Source organism: Topomyia yanbarensis, chromosome 2 (assembly GCF_030247195.1).
Source record: "Topomyia yanbarensis strain Yona2022 chromosome 2, ASM3024719v1, whole genome shotgun sequence".
NCBI lineage: Eukaryota > Metazoa > Arthropoda > Insecta > Diptera > Culicidae > Topomyia > Topomyia yanbarensis.
Window position 1 is genome coordinate 469601308 of NC_080671.1, and position 18829 is coordinate 469620136.

General features: G+C 39.1%; 1 protein-coding gene across 3 annotated transcripts in view; it reads right to left on the reverse strand.

Moving 5' to 3' along the window:
* LOC131686185 (uncharacterized) overlaps positions 1-18829 on the reverse strand; it is an 81189-nt gene that overhangs the window by 25089 nt on the left and 37271 nt on the right. Inside the window, exons 1-5 of one of the 3 annotated variants that reach the window (XM_058970411.1) lie at positions 17444-17691; positions 16795-17003; positions 16520-16655; positions 16186-16448; positions 15945-16077 (exon numbers count right to left, since the gene is read on the reverse strand). In XM_058970411.1, coding sequence (XP_058826394.1) covers positions 15945-16077; positions 16186-16448; positions 16520-16655; positions 16795-16980 — 718 coding nt within the window. In that variant the 5' untranslated portion in view covers positions 16981-17003; positions 17444-17691. Of the gene's footprint in view, positions 1-15944; positions 16078-16185; positions 16449-16519; positions 16656-16794; positions 17004-17398; positions 17692-18829 lie in introns of those variants that run through there. The other 2 variants (XM_058970412.1, XM_058970410.1) reach the window with 2 other exon arrangements.

Genomic DNA, 18829 nt, shown 5'->3' on the forward strand with positions numbered 1-18829 from the left:
ATAACATCGCGTAACATTGAACCACCATATATGCATATCAGCTGCAATCCTGAAATAAGAGACAATTTCTACAAAAGTTGCCCAAATTTACTAATTTTGCACTATATGAGTAGTATTTACTGTTGAAAATCTGAACCCATTCAAATTTTGAGACAGACCACAAAAACAAAAAATAATCACTGTTCCCCATACGCCTTCGTCCCACAGTTACCCAATGGGTCTATTCATGAAAATTGTGAAATTACACAGAACCATGAGAAGTTACCAAAAAACTTTGTTCGCTGCAAATGTTGAGCATAAAATTTACTATAAATCTTTAATCTATAAACATTTATTCAATGAATGGTAACTGATAAAGATGGAATAATGTTATTCATTGCAAAATTACTCTAGCTATCACAAAACAAACAAATATCCATTAAAAGAGATACAGTTATCAGATCTCTTCCAAAATATAGCAACACGTGCAAAGAATTACAAATCGTGAAATATGAGAGAATGAGACGATTCTGATCATGCATTATGATTTTATTGCGAATGTTTCATAGTTCCTGCTGATCCACTGTTACCCTCTCTCCCCTACTACCCAAGCCCCATGCAGTGCTTCCGCTGCGGGAAATTCGGGCACGGGACGAGGGTGTACACGCAGGCAGAAGTGTGCCTAAACTGCGGACAAGAACACGAAACAAATATAGACAAAGCATGCAACGAAGAAAGCAAGTGCTCAAACTGCGGCGACAAACACTCGGCAAGAGACCGGAAATGCCCTTTACAAATCAAAGAAGCGGACTTTATAACATTTTAAATCGATCGAAATGTAACTTTTCCCGAGGCCAGAGCGCTGTTAAACAAAAACACAAACAACCCAACGTACTCAGAAACACTGAAAAGAAGGCTAACGATAGAATCTGACGAAAAAGACCGAATTATACTCTCTCTAAGGGATGAGGTCACGAAGCTCAAAGAGGTGCTCATAAACCGACCACCGGCTGAAACCCAAGACGACGAAACTAAAAAACTAAAAGAGGAATTGGCAACAACAAAAGCAGAAAATAAAGAACTACGGAACGAAATGGCCGCGCTGCGACGATCCCTAGAAGAGTTAAAAAAACATGTAATAACTATGAAGAAATGCGAAGCTAATAGGTCAGTGGGACCACCAGCAATGAACACAAGGCATAATCGAGACCCAAGAGTTATATCGGTCGAACGGACGCCAACAAGCGAACCAAACACAGCAATAGCAACCCCCGAAGAACGAAGACCAAGTTGAAGCCGATTCACATCGGAACGCGGAGCAGAAAGAACGAACAAATCGCGCAGCCCAATCAATAAGGAATACCAAACAAGAGTAACAGGGAATTCACAGGAAGAAACCTCAGTTAAAAACCCAAATGCAACAACCCGAAATCACAAAACAAAAACAAGCAAACGTCACAAACGAAAGCATGGAGCTCATATCGGACTAAGCAAACAAGACACCTGCAGCAACAAGATCGAAAACAACAACAAATAAAATAAAACAACAAATGCAACAAATGGCCACAAATAAAATCTCAACACCCATAATAGAAACAGGAACAGCTGCAAATGAAACAACTGCCGAAATCACAAAAGCAACAAATAATACGACGCTACAAACAGCGTCTAAACCAACAAAAAGCACATTGAACATAACACATCAACTAGAAAGAATCAAAAAGGACCATAGAAGCGGAGAGAGTAGGGAAAAGACCTTTACCCCTGCGTCGGCCCCGACTGGGGAGGTACCGTCCGGTAATGAAGAGCCTCCGGCGGCTGCTGGCGCAGGAAGCCCACCGGGTACTTCAAAACAAATCTCAGTAACCGAACAGAATACTGTCCAGAAAACCATTACAGGAAAAGAGACAAGCCCCACACACCACACCAAATCAAGAACTCCACACCGAGCAAACAAGAATGAACCGACCTTTACAAAATACACAAACGAAAGCAAAGAAGAACAACCTCCCAACAGTAAAACCGAGGAGAAACAACGCAACAGACAAACGAGTCCGATTCCGGGATGCTTCTGGCACCCAATCAATTTCAAAACAATCAACTATTGTGCAGACACCGAAAAGAAGAACACCGTACACTTTTTACCAACCCTCCAGAGAGCTCTGGGGAACAAAAACGTACGTTTCATGCATCCAAAGTACGAACAAAACGACCAGCAATGGAAACCAAGATCCGGAAACAGAGACATAGACCCATTAACAACACCCATGAACCTAAAGAACAACGGAAACGTCGGAACAAACACAGCAAGCAGAAGCCAACAAGAAACTATAGGAAAAGTAAATGACCAAGAGAAACTCTCGACTTCAACAGAAGCGAAAGGAGGGAAAAGCATTTCCCCCCTCACCGCCCCTGACCAGGGAAGTGCCGGTTAATACCGATGAACCTCAGGCGGCTGCCGGTGCGGGGGGCCCGGCTTTCCCCCGGGTAAGTACAACAAACAAATCCGTACCTGCCCGATCAGAAACACATAACAGAAATATTTCAAAACTATATCTCGCGTTGCTACTTGCTATAAATTTCTGTTATTTTAACTACTAACGAGACCTAATTTATAACACAATAGGTTACAAAAATTGTGTTCTGTTATAATCTTGTTATTTCATTCCGATCGGGTGACGAATCGATTACCGCCCTAACAATCTCCATCGTTTTCACAAACCGCAGAAAGGACGGAGCCCTCTCACAACGCGCAGGCAACAAACCCCGGAAAAAAATTTGCGCTGCAGTGGAACATAAATGGAATGTCAGCGAACCTCGGCGACTTACAACGATTAGTGAACTCCATCGTGTTAGCACTCCAGGAGACCCATCTGAGAGCAGGTGTAGACCCATCAGGATGGCTTAGCGGACGTTTCAAATGGTCGAAAGCAAGCGGTGCGAACATATACAGAGACGTTGGAGTCGGCATCAGAACGGATATTATTGCCGATCCTGTTATATTAGACACCGCCCAACGGATTAGTTTTCCGAAAAATGTACAGTCGGATCAATTTATATACCACGGGATGTAACCGACGTTGGAAACAAACTAACCAAGGTATTAGAGCAACTTGGAGACCCTTGCATATTAATGTGAGATTTTAATGCACACCATACTTCGTGGGGAGAAACGCAATAAGCAAGGCAATCGAGCAGGCAAACTGTGTAATCATCAACGATGGCAGACCAACTTTCTACAGAGGACAATCTACCTCTGCCATTGACCTCACTGTGCGCTCAAGGTCCATCGTAAGCTCGTTAATATGGTCCGTCATGGAGGATACGCATGGAAGCGACCACGTACCAATCACAGTACAACTCAGTGAAATCTCCCCACGGGGTACGAAGAAGAACTCGAAAACCTAGTGAACAGAAACTACGAATATACACCGGAAGAAATTGCGAGAAGTCTTACGATGGCAGCTAAAAAAAGTATCCCTCGCACGAAAAGCACACCACCCAAGAAAGCAGTACACTGGTGGAATCCAGAAGTGGGAAAGATCGTCGCAGAACGCAGAAGAACTCTCAGGTCTCTTAAGAAAACCAAACTACAACACCCACTACGAGAAGAAAGAGAAGCTAACTTTCGCAGACTACGCAACGAAGCCAGGAAAGCCACAGAAGAGGCGAAAACCCAAATCTGGAAAGCGTTTCTAGAAGGAATTCGCTCCGAAACACCTGTCACAGAGTTATGGAGGAGAATAAACGCACTATCCGGTAAAAGAAGGAAAACGGGATTCTCCCTAGAAGTTGACGGAAATACCACCACCGATCCAGAGGTAACCGCTCAAAAGATGGGAGAACACTTTGCTTCAATATCCTCCGATACATCACTACCAGCAAAATTCCTACCCAGAAAGCGAAAGTGCAGAGTTAAAACGAACCTCCTTTCCGGCTGATACAGAAGCTGAGTACAACAAGCCGTTCACAGGAATCGAGCTGGCAACGGCCCTGGCAACGACCAAAGGTAAATCCGCCGGTATCGACGGAGTTTGCTACCCAATGATAACAAGGGCCCCACCACACGTGAAAAGAGCGCTACTGAACAGCTTCAATGAGATCTGGAACGGAAAGGAATTCCCTGAGTCATGGAAGACGGCGCTAATAGTTCCCATTCCGACACGCTGCGAAGGAAATTGAAACACCAACGGCTTTCGGCCTATCAATCTCCTGTCATGCATAGGCAAAATCATGGAGCAGATGGTAAACCAAAGACTGATGACGTATTTGGAAGAAAGCCAGCTGCTGGACCACATGCAACACGCTTCCAGACAAGGTCACGGAACAGGAATTCACCTTGCAAGGAGATTCTAAAACAAGCGAAAGATGAGAACCAGCACGCCGACATTGCAATCCTAGATATCGCTAAGGCGTACAACACAGTGTGGAGAGAAGGAGTACTACGACAATTGCGAGAATGGGGAGCAAAGGGTAACCTAGGAAGTTTCATCAGCGAATACCTAAAAGATCTAACATTCAGGGTCTGCATAGGAGGAACGCAGTCTAAAAAATTCAACGAAGAAAACGGGGTACCACAAGGATCCGTACTAGCAGCCACACTCTTCCTAGTGAGCATAAACTCCATCTTCGCAACGCTTCCAAAAGGAATACGCATACTCGTTTACGCGGACGATATAATAATAATCGTAACAGGGACGCGACTGAAAAGAATACGAATAAATACAAGCAACAGTCAACGCAGCAGGAAGATGGGCCGATTCAATAGGCTTTAACATAGCAGCCAACAAATGCGCCATGACACACTGCTGCAACTCCCGGCACGTGAACACTAGCAGACCAGTTAAATTAGCCGGAACAACAATACCCTATCGAAAGGAGCCAAGAATTCTTGGGATAGTAATTGACCGTCAGCTCACTTTCAACCAACACTTCCGTCAAACCAAAAAAAGCTGCGACAGTCGTAACAGACTAGTGAGAACAATCAGCACAAGACACCCAAGATGGAACAGAGGGACTGCAATAACGATAAGCAAAGCGATTATATTCAGCAGAATATACTACGGCATCGAGCTAACTGGCCTAAACCGAGAAGGACTCATCCAAATCCTTGCCCCTCAATACAACAAAGCGAACAGAGCAGCGTCGAATTTGCTTCCAAGCACACCAGCTGAAGCAGCATGTATGGAAGCCGGAGTACTGCCTTTTAGATGGGCAACGGCAAGAGTGATACTTAAGCGTTTCCTGGTGTAATGAAGTACATCGGGAATTCACCGGAAACGAATTACCGCAACTAGCAAAGCTGCACAGAGTTAGCAAGAGACAGTGGAACGCGAAACTCATAGAAATCGACACTAGCCTAACCGTCACGGTCCGCGCTGGAGATCCCCCCAGCAAAGCCAAATCAGAACACCAACGGCTAATCGAAAGAAAGTACCGAACCCACAACAAAATGTACACAGACGAATCAAAAGCAGTAGGAAAAGTAGGAGGAGGAGTAAGCGAAGAGGGCATCAGACTCTCCTATAGGCTACCAGTGACATGCTCCGTATTCTCGGCGGAAGCCGCAGCGATTTCGTTGGCAATAACCAATAAAGCGGAGAATACACCAACAGTAATTTTCACTGACTCTCTGTCTGTAATCAAAGCCCTGGAAAGCGGCCAAAAGAAGCACCGTTTCCTGCAATCAATTGAAAACAACAGCGATATGTGGACCCGATATGTGCTCTGGGTACCAGGACACTGCGGGATCAAGGGGAACGAAGACGCTGATAAACTAGCGGCACAAGGCAGGAGAGCAAGAAGGTTGCTAACCAAGGAAACACCTGCCGCCGACATAACCAAGAACTTTGACGCCCTAACGTTGAACAATTTCTATCAGCACTGGAGAAGTCAAACCGGACACCTACAAAAGATTAAAGACAGATAGATAGATCTCACCAAATGCATCACAAAATAATGTTTAAAAAATGTGGTATACGCTAAAATCTCTAACTATTGCCAATAAACTATTTCTCGAAACTTTCGGCGCTAAAAATTATTTTTTAATTGCTCTGAAATGAAATGACCTTTCCAACGGTATGCATTTTTGGATAAAAATATGAAAATAAATATTATTTTTTAATTTTTTTTAATATAAAAAAGACTCAATATTTAGTTTTAATAAAAATTGGAAATCGGCTGAAAATTCTATGCTATATGGGGCTGAAAATTATTTTGTACCGAACACCCAAAAAAAAATGTTTTACATTTCTTATAAAAGAAATGTATAGAATTCGCTCAAACTTTCAAGATTTTTTCCGAGGCCCGGAGGGCCGAGTCTTATATACCAATCGACTCAGCTCGACGATTTGGGACAATGTCTGTGTGTGTGTGTGTGTGTGTCTGTGTGTGTGTATGTAACGGACAAATTCTCATTCGTGTTTCTCAGCAATGGCTGAACCGATCTTATCCAAACCAATTTTAAATGAAATAACTAAAAAACAGTATGAACGCTATTAATTTGTTTTTGATTCTGATGTTTAGTTTCCAAGATATGAATGTTTGAATGTGTAAAAAGGCGTTTTTCGCAGTTTTTTTAAATTATCTGCCGAAATTGTAAAACATAGATTAACACTTTATATGTTTTTAGACAGCTTTAACGAATACCTTTCAAACAAGCTATAGATTGTTGAAATCGGACCATTATCAATAGAGATATTTAACATTGAATGCGGACGAAAGATTTTTATCATTTCCCATTGCCAGAAATATGACCAAAAACATGTAATCTATTATTAACGCCAAAACGGCTTATTTTAGGTCAATAGTATCTTCGGAGAATATAATGGAGGCAATACGCCCTTTCTTTTGGTATTGTGCTTTTACTGATTAATCTCCCTATGAGTGAGATATTTTCACAAATTTTCTTGGAAGTGGTTATATCGAAATGATGCCTTCAGCAAATTTGTAGCTCTTACTTTTGCGAATAACTTTACTGAAGACATAAAATATCTATTTTGAATACTTTAAAAGTTATGGCTTGTTGTTTGTGGATTACCTTTTGTCGCCCATTTATTGTTCAATATAGTAATAATCCATTGAAATAAGCCAAACATTATTACGATAAAAAGAATTTTGTATTTCATTTTTCTATCTACAACCGCTAGAAATAATCACCGAACACTTCCAAGTTGTCTGGAAGGAACTTGATACCTTATCAGTGCAAAAATGTTCATTTGTACGAACCTTCTGACTGCAATTTTTCTAACTTATAACCAACGGATCGATCGGAAACAGATCGGAAAATGAAAGCGAAGTAAATAACTCCAAGCAACGGCGTAGCCAAGAGAAGGTTTTGGGGTTTAACAACTTCCCTCCCTACCACACCCAAAAAATATATTGGATTGCAATTGAAAATTTATTGATGCAGACTGATTTAATTCAGTATTACAATAACAATTATCTGATCCGTACATTGATAACCTGTTGTTGTAAACATCATGAGGACTTTTGATAAATTGTCAGAATGGGGCCCTGATATGTAATTGATCTATTGGTCTTGATTTCACAGTTGCCTAATAGCATCAATATCAAATTCCTGCCTGAAAACATTCCAATAGAAAATTCCAGAGTTCTGTAATCAATCATAATCTTCAGATTTCTTTTCAAATTGAGCTCGCTTTTGTAGAGATGTACTGTAATGAGGGTCTTTATTTAATAGAAAGCGAAGTTAAAATTGATTTAATGTCTATGAAACATTTGCTAAAAATGTTTTTGCCTTTCTCATTCACTCTAAAATTCGTCAATCTAATCCCGACCGGGGGGGCCGAGTGTCATATGCTAATCGACTCAGTTCGTCGAGATAGGAAAATGTATGTGTGTGTACGTATGCATGTGTGTGTATGTGTGTATGTGGAAAAAATATGACCTCTGTTAATCAGAGATGGCTGGATCGATTTGCACAAAGTTAGTCTCAAATGAAAGGTACAAGCTTCCCATCGGCTGCAATTGATTTTTTATTGATTGGACTTCCGGTTCCGGAGTTAGGAGTTGAAGAGTGCAATCACACAGAAAATTCCCATATAAACTGAAATGAAAAATTTTCAAAATCAAATTTGTATTTTTGATGCCAAATGACTTTATAATGCATGAACCATTGAGATTTGATATAAACTCGAAAAAATAATGTTTGAAAAAAATTGATTTTTTTGGACTTTTTTGCCTTTCTCATATAGAAAGGTTATGCAATCACTCTAAAAATCGTCAATCATACCGGCCCGGAGGAAGTATGCAGTGAGGGGTTGCTGTTTTAAAATTAAAACTAGTTTAAAATTTCTTAACAAGTTGAAAATTTTCGGCAGGACCCGGACCTCCCGGATCTTACTATGTGATACTGAAACATCGCTTGAAACCAGCGGCGGTCAAGCGATGTTTCAGTATCACATAGTATCTCAAGATCGTGGCTGTCGATCCATTGTACGTATGTGCAAATTGTACTGAACATGTAATATTCATTTCCACCATTGTATTGAACATAACCAGCCATGGAATCGTAGTCTGGACAAATGAGAAAAGCCCAATTGCACCACTAGGTGGATCAAAATAGGTTTTTATTTTGGGAATGCGTCGAGTTGAGACGAAAACGTAATATGATTAATAACGAGGATAACACTTTCCGAATTTAGAGAGAAATTTATGAAAAATGACGATTTCCATTCGACTCTAGCAGGTCCTGGTCGATTTTGATGAGAATTTGATTTTTGTTGTATGACCCATTATTTGTATAGGTCAAATGTTCCAAAACAATAATTTAAGGTCAAGATAGCATCATTTTGAAACCGCCAATTTCGGAGGTTTAGTATCTTCGATGAGTTTTACATACGAACAGCGCATCATTTGATAAAGTAATTTTGACGGTATATCGTCCAAGAAGGATTTATGGTGAATTTTCTCAGGTTAATATTCATGACTACAATAAAGTCTCAACAAATTTGCTAAAGACACGAACTCTGTTACTATTGTCTGAAAAATTAATTCTGCATAATTTTAAAACTTCAAAAATTACGGTTTCGGAATTATGCCGTTTGGACAGTAAGATCGATTTTCACCAAACTCCCACAAATTGTAAAATTGGTATTGTAAACAAACGTAAGGGCGATACTTCAATACTGATAGGTGGGACCGAAAAATTAACCAACGCCAAAGGGACTATATTCTATATATACTATCATTTTGTCAATTTCAATAGCAAACACAAATTTTAATTTAATAATTTCAAATACTTTATGAAGTTTTGGGTTTCGATCACTGAATCATGCAATCTAGGATGTAAAAAACACAATAGTTCTTAAATAGGAAATAAAACCAAGTCTGGAAATATTCACTGTTGATTTTCTTTGAATGGTATCACTGCTACTCTCTCTTTTTAAGAAAAAGCGTTGATTTCTTAGTTCTCAGTCGCGTTGTAAATTTGAGTAAAGTATAAACTTCAAATCGATTAAAAAAAATCGATTTTTTGGCTCAATACAATATACATAACCCCTTTAGGAAAATTCAGTTTTCCCACCACAATGCATTTATTGAGGAATTTAGATATTTTATTAACAGAGCATTAGCAATAATTCGTTTGTATGTCTATTTTATTGGCCATTTTTTCGCTTTCCCATTGATTTGGTTTGAGATTTCTAGCACTGATGTTTTCCTATGCTGATTTGAGCGATTCTCTGAGTCCTGCCACTATCCCATGTAGTATGTGTTATCAAAAACATCGCGAAGCATCAAGATCTAAATGTTCTCAAACGATATAATATCCGAAGAGAGTGATAAGAGTTATAAGAAATGTCTCATCACACTGTTAGGTGGATTAAAAGCGTTTTTTTGTTATAAATCTACATTTTGAGGATATATTAAATATATCAAGCGTTTTTTTATGTTGTATTAGACTAGACCTACTTTCCTTACCAGATCACTTAAAAAGTACATTCAATTTTTTATTTTGTAGCACCGTGTTATCGTTAGCAAGATGATCATTTAGCCATTGGACACTGTCAAATGCGTATATATTTGACCCTTCTTTCAATCAATAAACTGTCTAATATTTAAAAATAGATAATTAGAGCTTGTTTCATTGGAATAACGGAAACAATTAATTCATCGTTATTTTTAGAATATGCACACATTTTTCAATGCCATCAGCCGCTGCATACCTCCATTTTGTCACTGCCTCGGTTAGCCGACTCCACCAATTCTCAATCTATCCGTCGTCGCAGGCCACTTTCATTCTCAAATTGAGTTTCATTGTCGCCCAGGCTATACCTATTGGACGGAACTGATAATAATTTGGCGGATTCAGCTAGTTTAACATGAAATGACTCCATTGTTTTTGTACAATTGTAGCACGCAGCCCGTGCGCAAGGGGAGATTTTTGGGGGTTCAGACCCTTCCCACGAGTGTTTACAATAAATTCCATTAAAATTTTCCTAACAGGAAACAATACTGCGAGCCGTTTGAAACATAAAATGTAATTTGAGTTCGGACACTCTAGAAACAAGCCGTTGAAGAAATCAAGGAAGAAATGTGGCTGGAAAGGGATGTAAGTCAAATTGGTCGGTATCTCCAGATCGGTTCCTGTTTCGACAAGTTTCTATATTAGCAATAGTTGTGAGTAGACAAGGGACACAGCAAAAGTTGCTCAGCGAGCTAGCGACGGGAGATAAGGAAAAACACGAAGTCGAAAAAAATCGGGATACCGCTGTCAGGAGAAATTTCCCTGCCGATGATATCTCTGTCGGAGTGGTTGAGAGCTAAATGGCTTACGAAAAAGGGTATCAAGCTCAATAAAAATATTGCCGCCGATGAATTCTCAACACCAGCTTGCATATAAATAGGAACGAGTCGCACCAAGAAGAACTAGAAAAAGTAGCAATGGAGAAAACACAAAATAAAAAGAGTAGGAGCACAATCCATTCAGAAGTGATTCCTAACGATGGGCTCAAAGGATGAGAAACATGAAAAAATCAAAACCCTGCCAATTTTCTGCGCACGGGTCTCATAAAACTTAGATGGCACTTGTAGCGTACTATACAACTTCAATTGTTACTTGGGTGTTGTTATGGCAGCTAACTAGATTTTGTTAACACGTAACTGGACCATCGTGGAAATTAATGAAGCGTAAAATTCGTTTATTAAAGCCCTTCCCTTTAAATACTTCCAAATTCATAGTCCAATTCGTCACAAGAAAAACTGGTTTTCTTGCTGAAGGAACAGATCCCTTGCCAAATCATATTTTTTTCGTAAACTTTGCCAGGAAAACCAACACGAATCTTCTAGGAACCTTGCCTTAAGCAGGAGTCTTGTAGAGTTCGGTACAGGGATTTGCTTGAAATTCCCATAGATTTCATCGTTGACGAAGTACTGACATCCATCGAGTCAGGACTTCGTCGTACAGGATTTTGCCCCAAATAATAATTCAAGGTATTAGGTTTGATTTTCCGAATGACTTTCAACCGCAGTTGACGAGAATGGCTGACAGTAGTGAGAGTTCCCTTGTACCTACTTTTTAATCATTCGAGTCACAGTACTTTAAGGGCCAATAATTCTGTAGACTGTATCTTCATTAGGACTGTAGTATAGAGGACTATAACTTTGATAAAACAGTAGTATTGTACTCTTGTATGTCTCTAGTACAGCTCGTTACCTACCAAAATCAGTGGTTGGCGTACAAATATCTATAACGTGCGGAAACGGTTGCTTCGAATTATCATACCATACGTAAGTCTGGTATAAATATAACAAAGTTTCCGTTTCATTTTTATACTCTTGTGGTGGTCAGAATTACAGATTTTTTTAGGATTTCTATCTTAAATTAAAACCTAGCTCGTTATAGAAGAGGTTTACACTTTTCTGGTAAGTTCTTGATTTAAAAAGTAAAATTTCATATTCATATCGCTAAATGCGATAAACATATTACGCTTTACGTGTCTTTGCAGAGAACGAACCAGGACAAGATGTAAAGCGAGTGAAAGCGCTATAACCTAGGCTCGTTAGCTATGATAGGGTTGAATACTTCTGTGTCATCCCAGGAACCTAGAACCAAAGGAGTGACATTATTTCTCTTAGACAAGTTACTCCCAACGATTCATTAAATCCCTCCCAAAATGAAACGGACGGTACGGTTGTCAACGTTTCATCCGCATTCAAGGTTTGAAATAGTTCGCTGATTAAATTCTTCATTAAATGAATAATTTAATTACCGTATAATTTTGAATCATCTTCACTTTGTACGCTGCACTGTACCCCAAACATTGATATTGACAAGAAAAAAAATGCAGGTGAACGTTTGCAATTTTCCAGTATCCCTACATGTATTTGCTGTGTATGTGTATTCACTGATTAGGCAAGCCCTTGATCTTTTATTCGAAGTTGTCATACCTGACCGAACTGAAGGGGATTACTCGGTTTTGGAAGTCGCTCAACAATATTATACTGATGACTCGAAAAGAAACTGTAGTGTGGAAGTAGGGAACTGTGGTCCTTACTATAGGTTCTACAAAGTTCTAGGTTCTACACCGACAGTCATTCAAATGGAGGTATAGGCGATTGAGACCTGTGCTAGAAAGTGTCTGCTTAGAAGCGCTTTAATATGTTCGAGTCCAAATTCGAGTTCACTTCTTTAGTGTTCTCCAGTTGTTGTGTAATATATGTGGGAAATGAATTGTACAATTTTCTAATCAACAATGCGGGTCAGAGTAGCACACATATCAATTTCCAGCATAAACGTAGAGCAACTACACTATTTTTCAAAATAAAAATCTGAAACTCGAAGTTTTAACACCATTTCTGATGTAAAATTGTGTGCTGAATCCTAAAATGAACTCCAAAAAATTTACAGTAGAACAGTTTTCGTATTCCAGTAAAAAAAATAATTTCACCTTTAAAATAAAAAGTTCGTTCAGTAAAATTCAAATATTTTCGGTTGTAGTGCATCGATATGAAATATTATTATGTTGGATTAATTGTAATTGAATGCATTTTCGGTGGCTTAAAAGTTTTTAGTGCGACTGCTGGTTCTGACGTTATTTGCGAGTTTATATTTTTTTTAATTTTTCCTCGTTTTTAAAGAAAAATTAGCGTTTGGTCAAAATTTTGGTCATGATACAGATATATTTTTATGGAAAATTAAAGCCTGTTATCAACCAATGAAATAAGAACTTATTAGTTTAAATCGGATGGAACTTGTGAATTTTTGTAGAACGGGAATTTTTGAGCTTCTCTGGATCAACTTATTGAACCGTCTCGATCCTAATTATTTCTTGGGCTTGCTTCACAGTACACGAGGGATTCTCTTTTAGAACTCTGTTAATCAAGGAAGATCTTTGAGCGAATTTTTCCCGGGGTAATATTCGACCTCGTTTAACCGAATGATTCTCGACTACAGATAACAATAATTTCAAACTCAATAAAGTTATGTCATCGAATGATTGGTATGCAATACCGCGTGTAATATTTACATAAAATGGTCGGTGTTAAGTCAGACCGGACTAAGTCGCAAAACATCAAAAAATGAGATAATTATAGCAATGGATAAAGAATTTCGTCAGCTACAGATTTGAAATATGTAACAATAAACAAGAATTACGGCAAAAATTTATTTCCAATCATAATGTAAAGGATGCTGCGATTCAAACTTTAAAATTAACTCGTGTTTCTCGAAATCAATATTTTGTCACTTAGTCCGGTCTGACTTAACACCGAGCAAATAACACTCTTATGATACAAAATTCGTTGTAAACTAAACCCTCACACGTTATAAAATTCGTATTTTGAACGCTAGCTGCTCAACTGTGTTTTGTGCAATGTTAATACAAACTATACGAACCCGTTGGTATCTTTGATACTACATACGTCAAGTATTTTAAAATTAATACTTTGTAAAACTATTAATTTATTTTTCTTTCTACAACATCTAACAGTTCGTGTTTGAAACTTTGTAGGACATCGAACAAGACTTATATTAGGTTTACAATCTCAAAATCTGAATTTCAGAATGATTTGAAGAACGTGAAATATTTTGTAATTGCAGTTAGATGTTTTACGCAATGTATTGTAGTATATTCAAGTTTTGTGCACAAGTATAGTGAAATCGGTACGTGAATGTGAATCCAATATAATTTCAAATTACAAACTTCTAGACGTTTTAATAACGTAAAATAAACTGTTAGTAGAACAATCCGTGACGAAATAGGTGGACAAATCATCATTCGTGAAGCTAGTGCTAGCATTTAACATTTTGCGCCGTCATAAGTTTTCGATATGTGTATCAGAGTGTTGTGGAGCGTTTACAAGATACGATTCTGTATGACACATGTAAATATATTTCAATAAGTTGACCGAGAGGAACTCAAAAATTCCCATTCTACAAAAAATTGAATAACTTTCATAATTTCCATCCGATTTTAACTAATTAGAGATTATTTTCATTGGTTATTAGTGGGCCTTAATATCTAATAAAAATATAATTTTTAAGATTACTTTATTTTGCTCAAAATCTTGATCAAACGGAAACATTAAGAAGAACTTGAGTGTCAGAACCAGTAGTCGCACTATAATACAATATTTTAACGCCCGAAAGTGCATTCAATTACCTTTAATTCAACATAATAATATTTCATATCGATGCACTACAACCGAAAATATTCGGATTTTACTGAACGTACTTTTTTGTTACTGTAACTCGAAAAATGTTCTACTGTAAATTTTTTGGACTTCATGTTCGGATTCATCACACGATTTTACATTGAAAATGACCACCAGCTTATTGAGTTCAGAAATGCTGTAAACAAGTGCTATGAATCAATAATGACTTACGTAGGAAAGTAAGCATTGGTTCAAGAACCAAGCTTTAAAAATGGAAACCCATATATTGAAAAGTTACTGAACATTACCTTCACTGTTCACAGCAAGACCAGCTGACGAATCCACGTGAAATGTCTCATGCATGCATTATTGCAAACAGGGCTGTTAATGGGTGTCTCACATCGAAGCTCACAACTAGCGATATATGTGCTTTCACAGTTACTTTGACCATTGGTAACATAGGCAGTAAGTATATGTATTGTTTGGCTTGTCTGTCGCGCACCACCTTCTGCTGATTTCAAAAATGTTGCGTCTTATTGTAACAGAAATGGGCAGTGATGCAAATGCTCATCGCATCATTTGAGGCAGCTCAGGTATAAATCTAGGAGGTTCTGAACTGATGGAGTAGAAATAAATATTTTCTGAATGTAGAAAACCGACCAACTTTTGCGACGACTGGGAGAGAGTAGGTGTTAGATATAACGCTTTGCTCTGAAAGAGTTTGGCATGTGCTGAGCAATTGACTGGTTTTAGGAATATATATTTTTCGATCATCTTGATGCCACCCCAAATGTTGTGACATATCGTAATCCTAAATCTTCAAACTGAGGCTTCTTTATGAAAAACTTGATGACAAAATTTCTTGGATATTTTCCAACGAGTTGGATGCCATCGCGGATACGACAAACTAGTTCATCGTAGCTTCCTACGAAAAAGCTTCGTACTGTTTAAAGAACCCCTTGGTGAAGGACTGAGCTTGAAAGAATGATGAATATGAATTAGAATCGGCGTCACCGTGATGTAAGTGCCAGTCATTTAATATTGTTTATTTTTAAATAATCGATTACTTTCATAATTAGGGTTACATTCCTCGGTTCACATTTTTGTTATTGTACAAGTGGACGAGAAACATCAATAAAACCCCTCAACGAAAAAATACAAACGCAGAACACGAAAATAACGATGCTCCACCACAATGGTTGATTTCATAAGCCTTCTATTCCCTCCAGAAGAAAAAAATCGTATCCTTCGCAAACAACATCATATTCCACTGTATATTTATTTATAAGAAGTCAGCGCCTACTACCTATACCACCGCTAGTACCGCAGCGGGCAGGCACTCCACTCACCTTGAACTCGGTCTGCCCGAGTATTGGAGGCGACAGCCTTTCGCGACTCAAGCATCGGAGCTTTCTGTGGTTTATCCCCCTCGACGCTTTCCTCGTTGCTCTTCCAGTACACGGTTGAAATCGTGGCGAGGCACTGCCACGTTGGTAAACAACAGCAAAAAAAGTCGAGAAAAAGAAAATAACAATAATTTCACTTTAAGTGCTATTTGTCGCTCTGCTGAGAAGGGTGTCTGCTTCTTACCTTCAGCTTCATGTCACCCCGCTTGAAGTGTTTTGGTTTGACGCGAAATTCCAACCCCAGGATGGACGTTTCCAGTTTGTCAAAGCCGGACACGACGGGTTCGTACTGTCGAACCAGTGCCTGATCGGCCGGTTCGCTGTTGATGTACCAGGTCAGGTGCACTGCCGGTTTGGACCGACCGGAAGAGCAGTTTACTCGCACGTAGTCACCGATCTGGTAGCGAGGTTTTCCCCCCGTTATGTGTGGATCTTCGTCGGGGAGAACTGAGTTTTGGGTAGAAAAGAAAATTGTTTTATATGTGTAGTTTTTTGACATTTCCGCTTGTGACACTCACCTACGACAGTCATCTCACCGTGGTCGGACACGGTCTGAAAGGACGGAGCTTCAGCTGATACTTCGCATCGGTACTTCCCGCTGGAGGACAGCTCGATTGGATCCAGAACGACCTGGTCGTTGGTGGAATTTTGCAGCTACATCACATAATCATCAGCATCAGCGGAATGCGTGGGTGTGAAGGTTGATTGGGAAAATAGAGAAAGGTCCCTCATTATCACAGTCATCATTTTCGTCTTCCGTTGGATCGATAAGGGGAAAAAGCGAATAACTTACATCGACGTTGATTCCGCTGAGCTGGAAAACCTGAGTTGGTGGATTATCTCTTGGCACATAGCGATAGAACTCGTTGCCGTCTTTGTACCACTTGACGGAGTAGAGCGCCTCGCCTTCCATCTCGTAGTGGCACTCGAGTCGCACCGGATGATCCTTGATGGTGTGTTTGGGCACTCGTACCTCCATCAGTTTGATACCGAAGGTTGTTTCTGTTTGATGTTTTTATTTGGTGAAAAAAAGAGAAAACAAAGTGAAGGATTGAATATTTTTGTTCATGTCACAGTTGGGTTATTCCTGTAAAATCATTGTCAACAAATAATTTTTACAGATCTAGGTTAAATTAATAAAAACCGCATGAGCGGAACAACATCGGTTTCACCTTTACAATTATCAGTGCTGACCACTGGTTTTTCAGTTTTATTTTCCGATAACTTGAAATGACGTAAATTATGACAAAGAGATATCCCACCACAACACCCAATAAAAAGCATCATTCGGTTGTTTAATCTACTTCAAATAAATCATTCTGACGCCAGAATGTGTCGAAATTATTCGAGTGTTCAATTTTATCCGGAGTTAAAAACCACAAAAGTACTGAACTCACCCCACACCCTCAAATAACAATCGTAATGACCGCCCGATGACTCACCACTGGTTTCAGCCTAAAAGTTTAAACCAGCACTCATTTCTATTAATTTTTATCGCCAATCAGTTCGCTTGTCACAATATATACACACACAGAATACGCATTGCACATCCGATAAAGTATGGCAGGAGGCAGGACAGGACACAGTTGGCCATGCATGGCGTGCCAGCGAAAAACTCGCTCACTCACTGCGTGCAGATGCGGTCAACACTGACTTCCCTGCACTGCACTGCACTGCACTACAAACTACAGTGAGTAACAGCTGTCGGGTCGCTATCATAATAGGCATGCATGTGCGAGTCATGTCCATGGCCCTGTGCGTTCCTTTTTAAGTTATCATTCATTCTGACAGTTGCGCCGTACCTTTGCTCGATCTACCGAGGAGCGGGGGTGTTAGCAAATATATGTACAAAAGGGAGGGAAACATAGCGCATACATATCTGCTTTTGGAATAACACCGAAAGGATAATAGGGGTCACTTTAAATTAGATTCGCCCTTCGGGTTTGACCAGCAGGCGTAGCGTAGCACGTGGGCCAATTTCATGGCATGCTTTGATAGGTATTTACATTGAAATGAGGTTCTAAACTTCGGGCTCCGGAGGGTTCGACCCGGGCTAATTCCGTCCTAATTTTTTATTGCGCTTTTATCTCTTCCTGTCGTCGAAAAGTTATTACTAATAGAGGTGGTTGATAATGGGATCAGCGGGAGTTGAGGTTGTGGGTATGGCGAATGGAAGGGAGGTTTTAACATCTATTTTAATCTGAATGATATGGATACATTGCATTAGCAGGACACGATAAAATTTTGATTTTTATTTTTAAACCGTATCTTGGCATTCTCGTACTAGACGATTTTATGATTTTTACGGTGTTATCAAATGTACCAGTTCTATTTGCAAAGGAATTTGCGTTACTTCCATCGTTCATATATTTTCGTGTTTATCTAAATTGACATTCCAATAAAAGATAAAACCTGTGCCGCTCTATGAGCGTGGGTTTTAGTAGATATTAAAAATTATATTTAATTCATTCAATTAAGAGGAGCTCTGAACCATATTGAAATTCAGTGCTGGATTTCAAAAATTTTAAATTCTCGGCTTCGTGTCGGATTTAAATACTTGCAGCATTCTCAAGCGTTCATTATCTACAAAACTAGAGATTGTGGGTCGAGTTCCCATACTAAAAACAAATAATTTTACTTGGTTATTGAAACAACGTTTTTTCTTTGCCAAATCCATTTCAATAAAATATCAGTCAAAAATATATTGATTCTATTATGTGGTTATTATATATTTCAACTTTACTTGTTCATAACTCTCCGAGCTCTCGATCGAAGCAGTTCGTTTTCTGGTGCTGTGCATAAAGTGAACAAGAATAAATTGTCAGTGA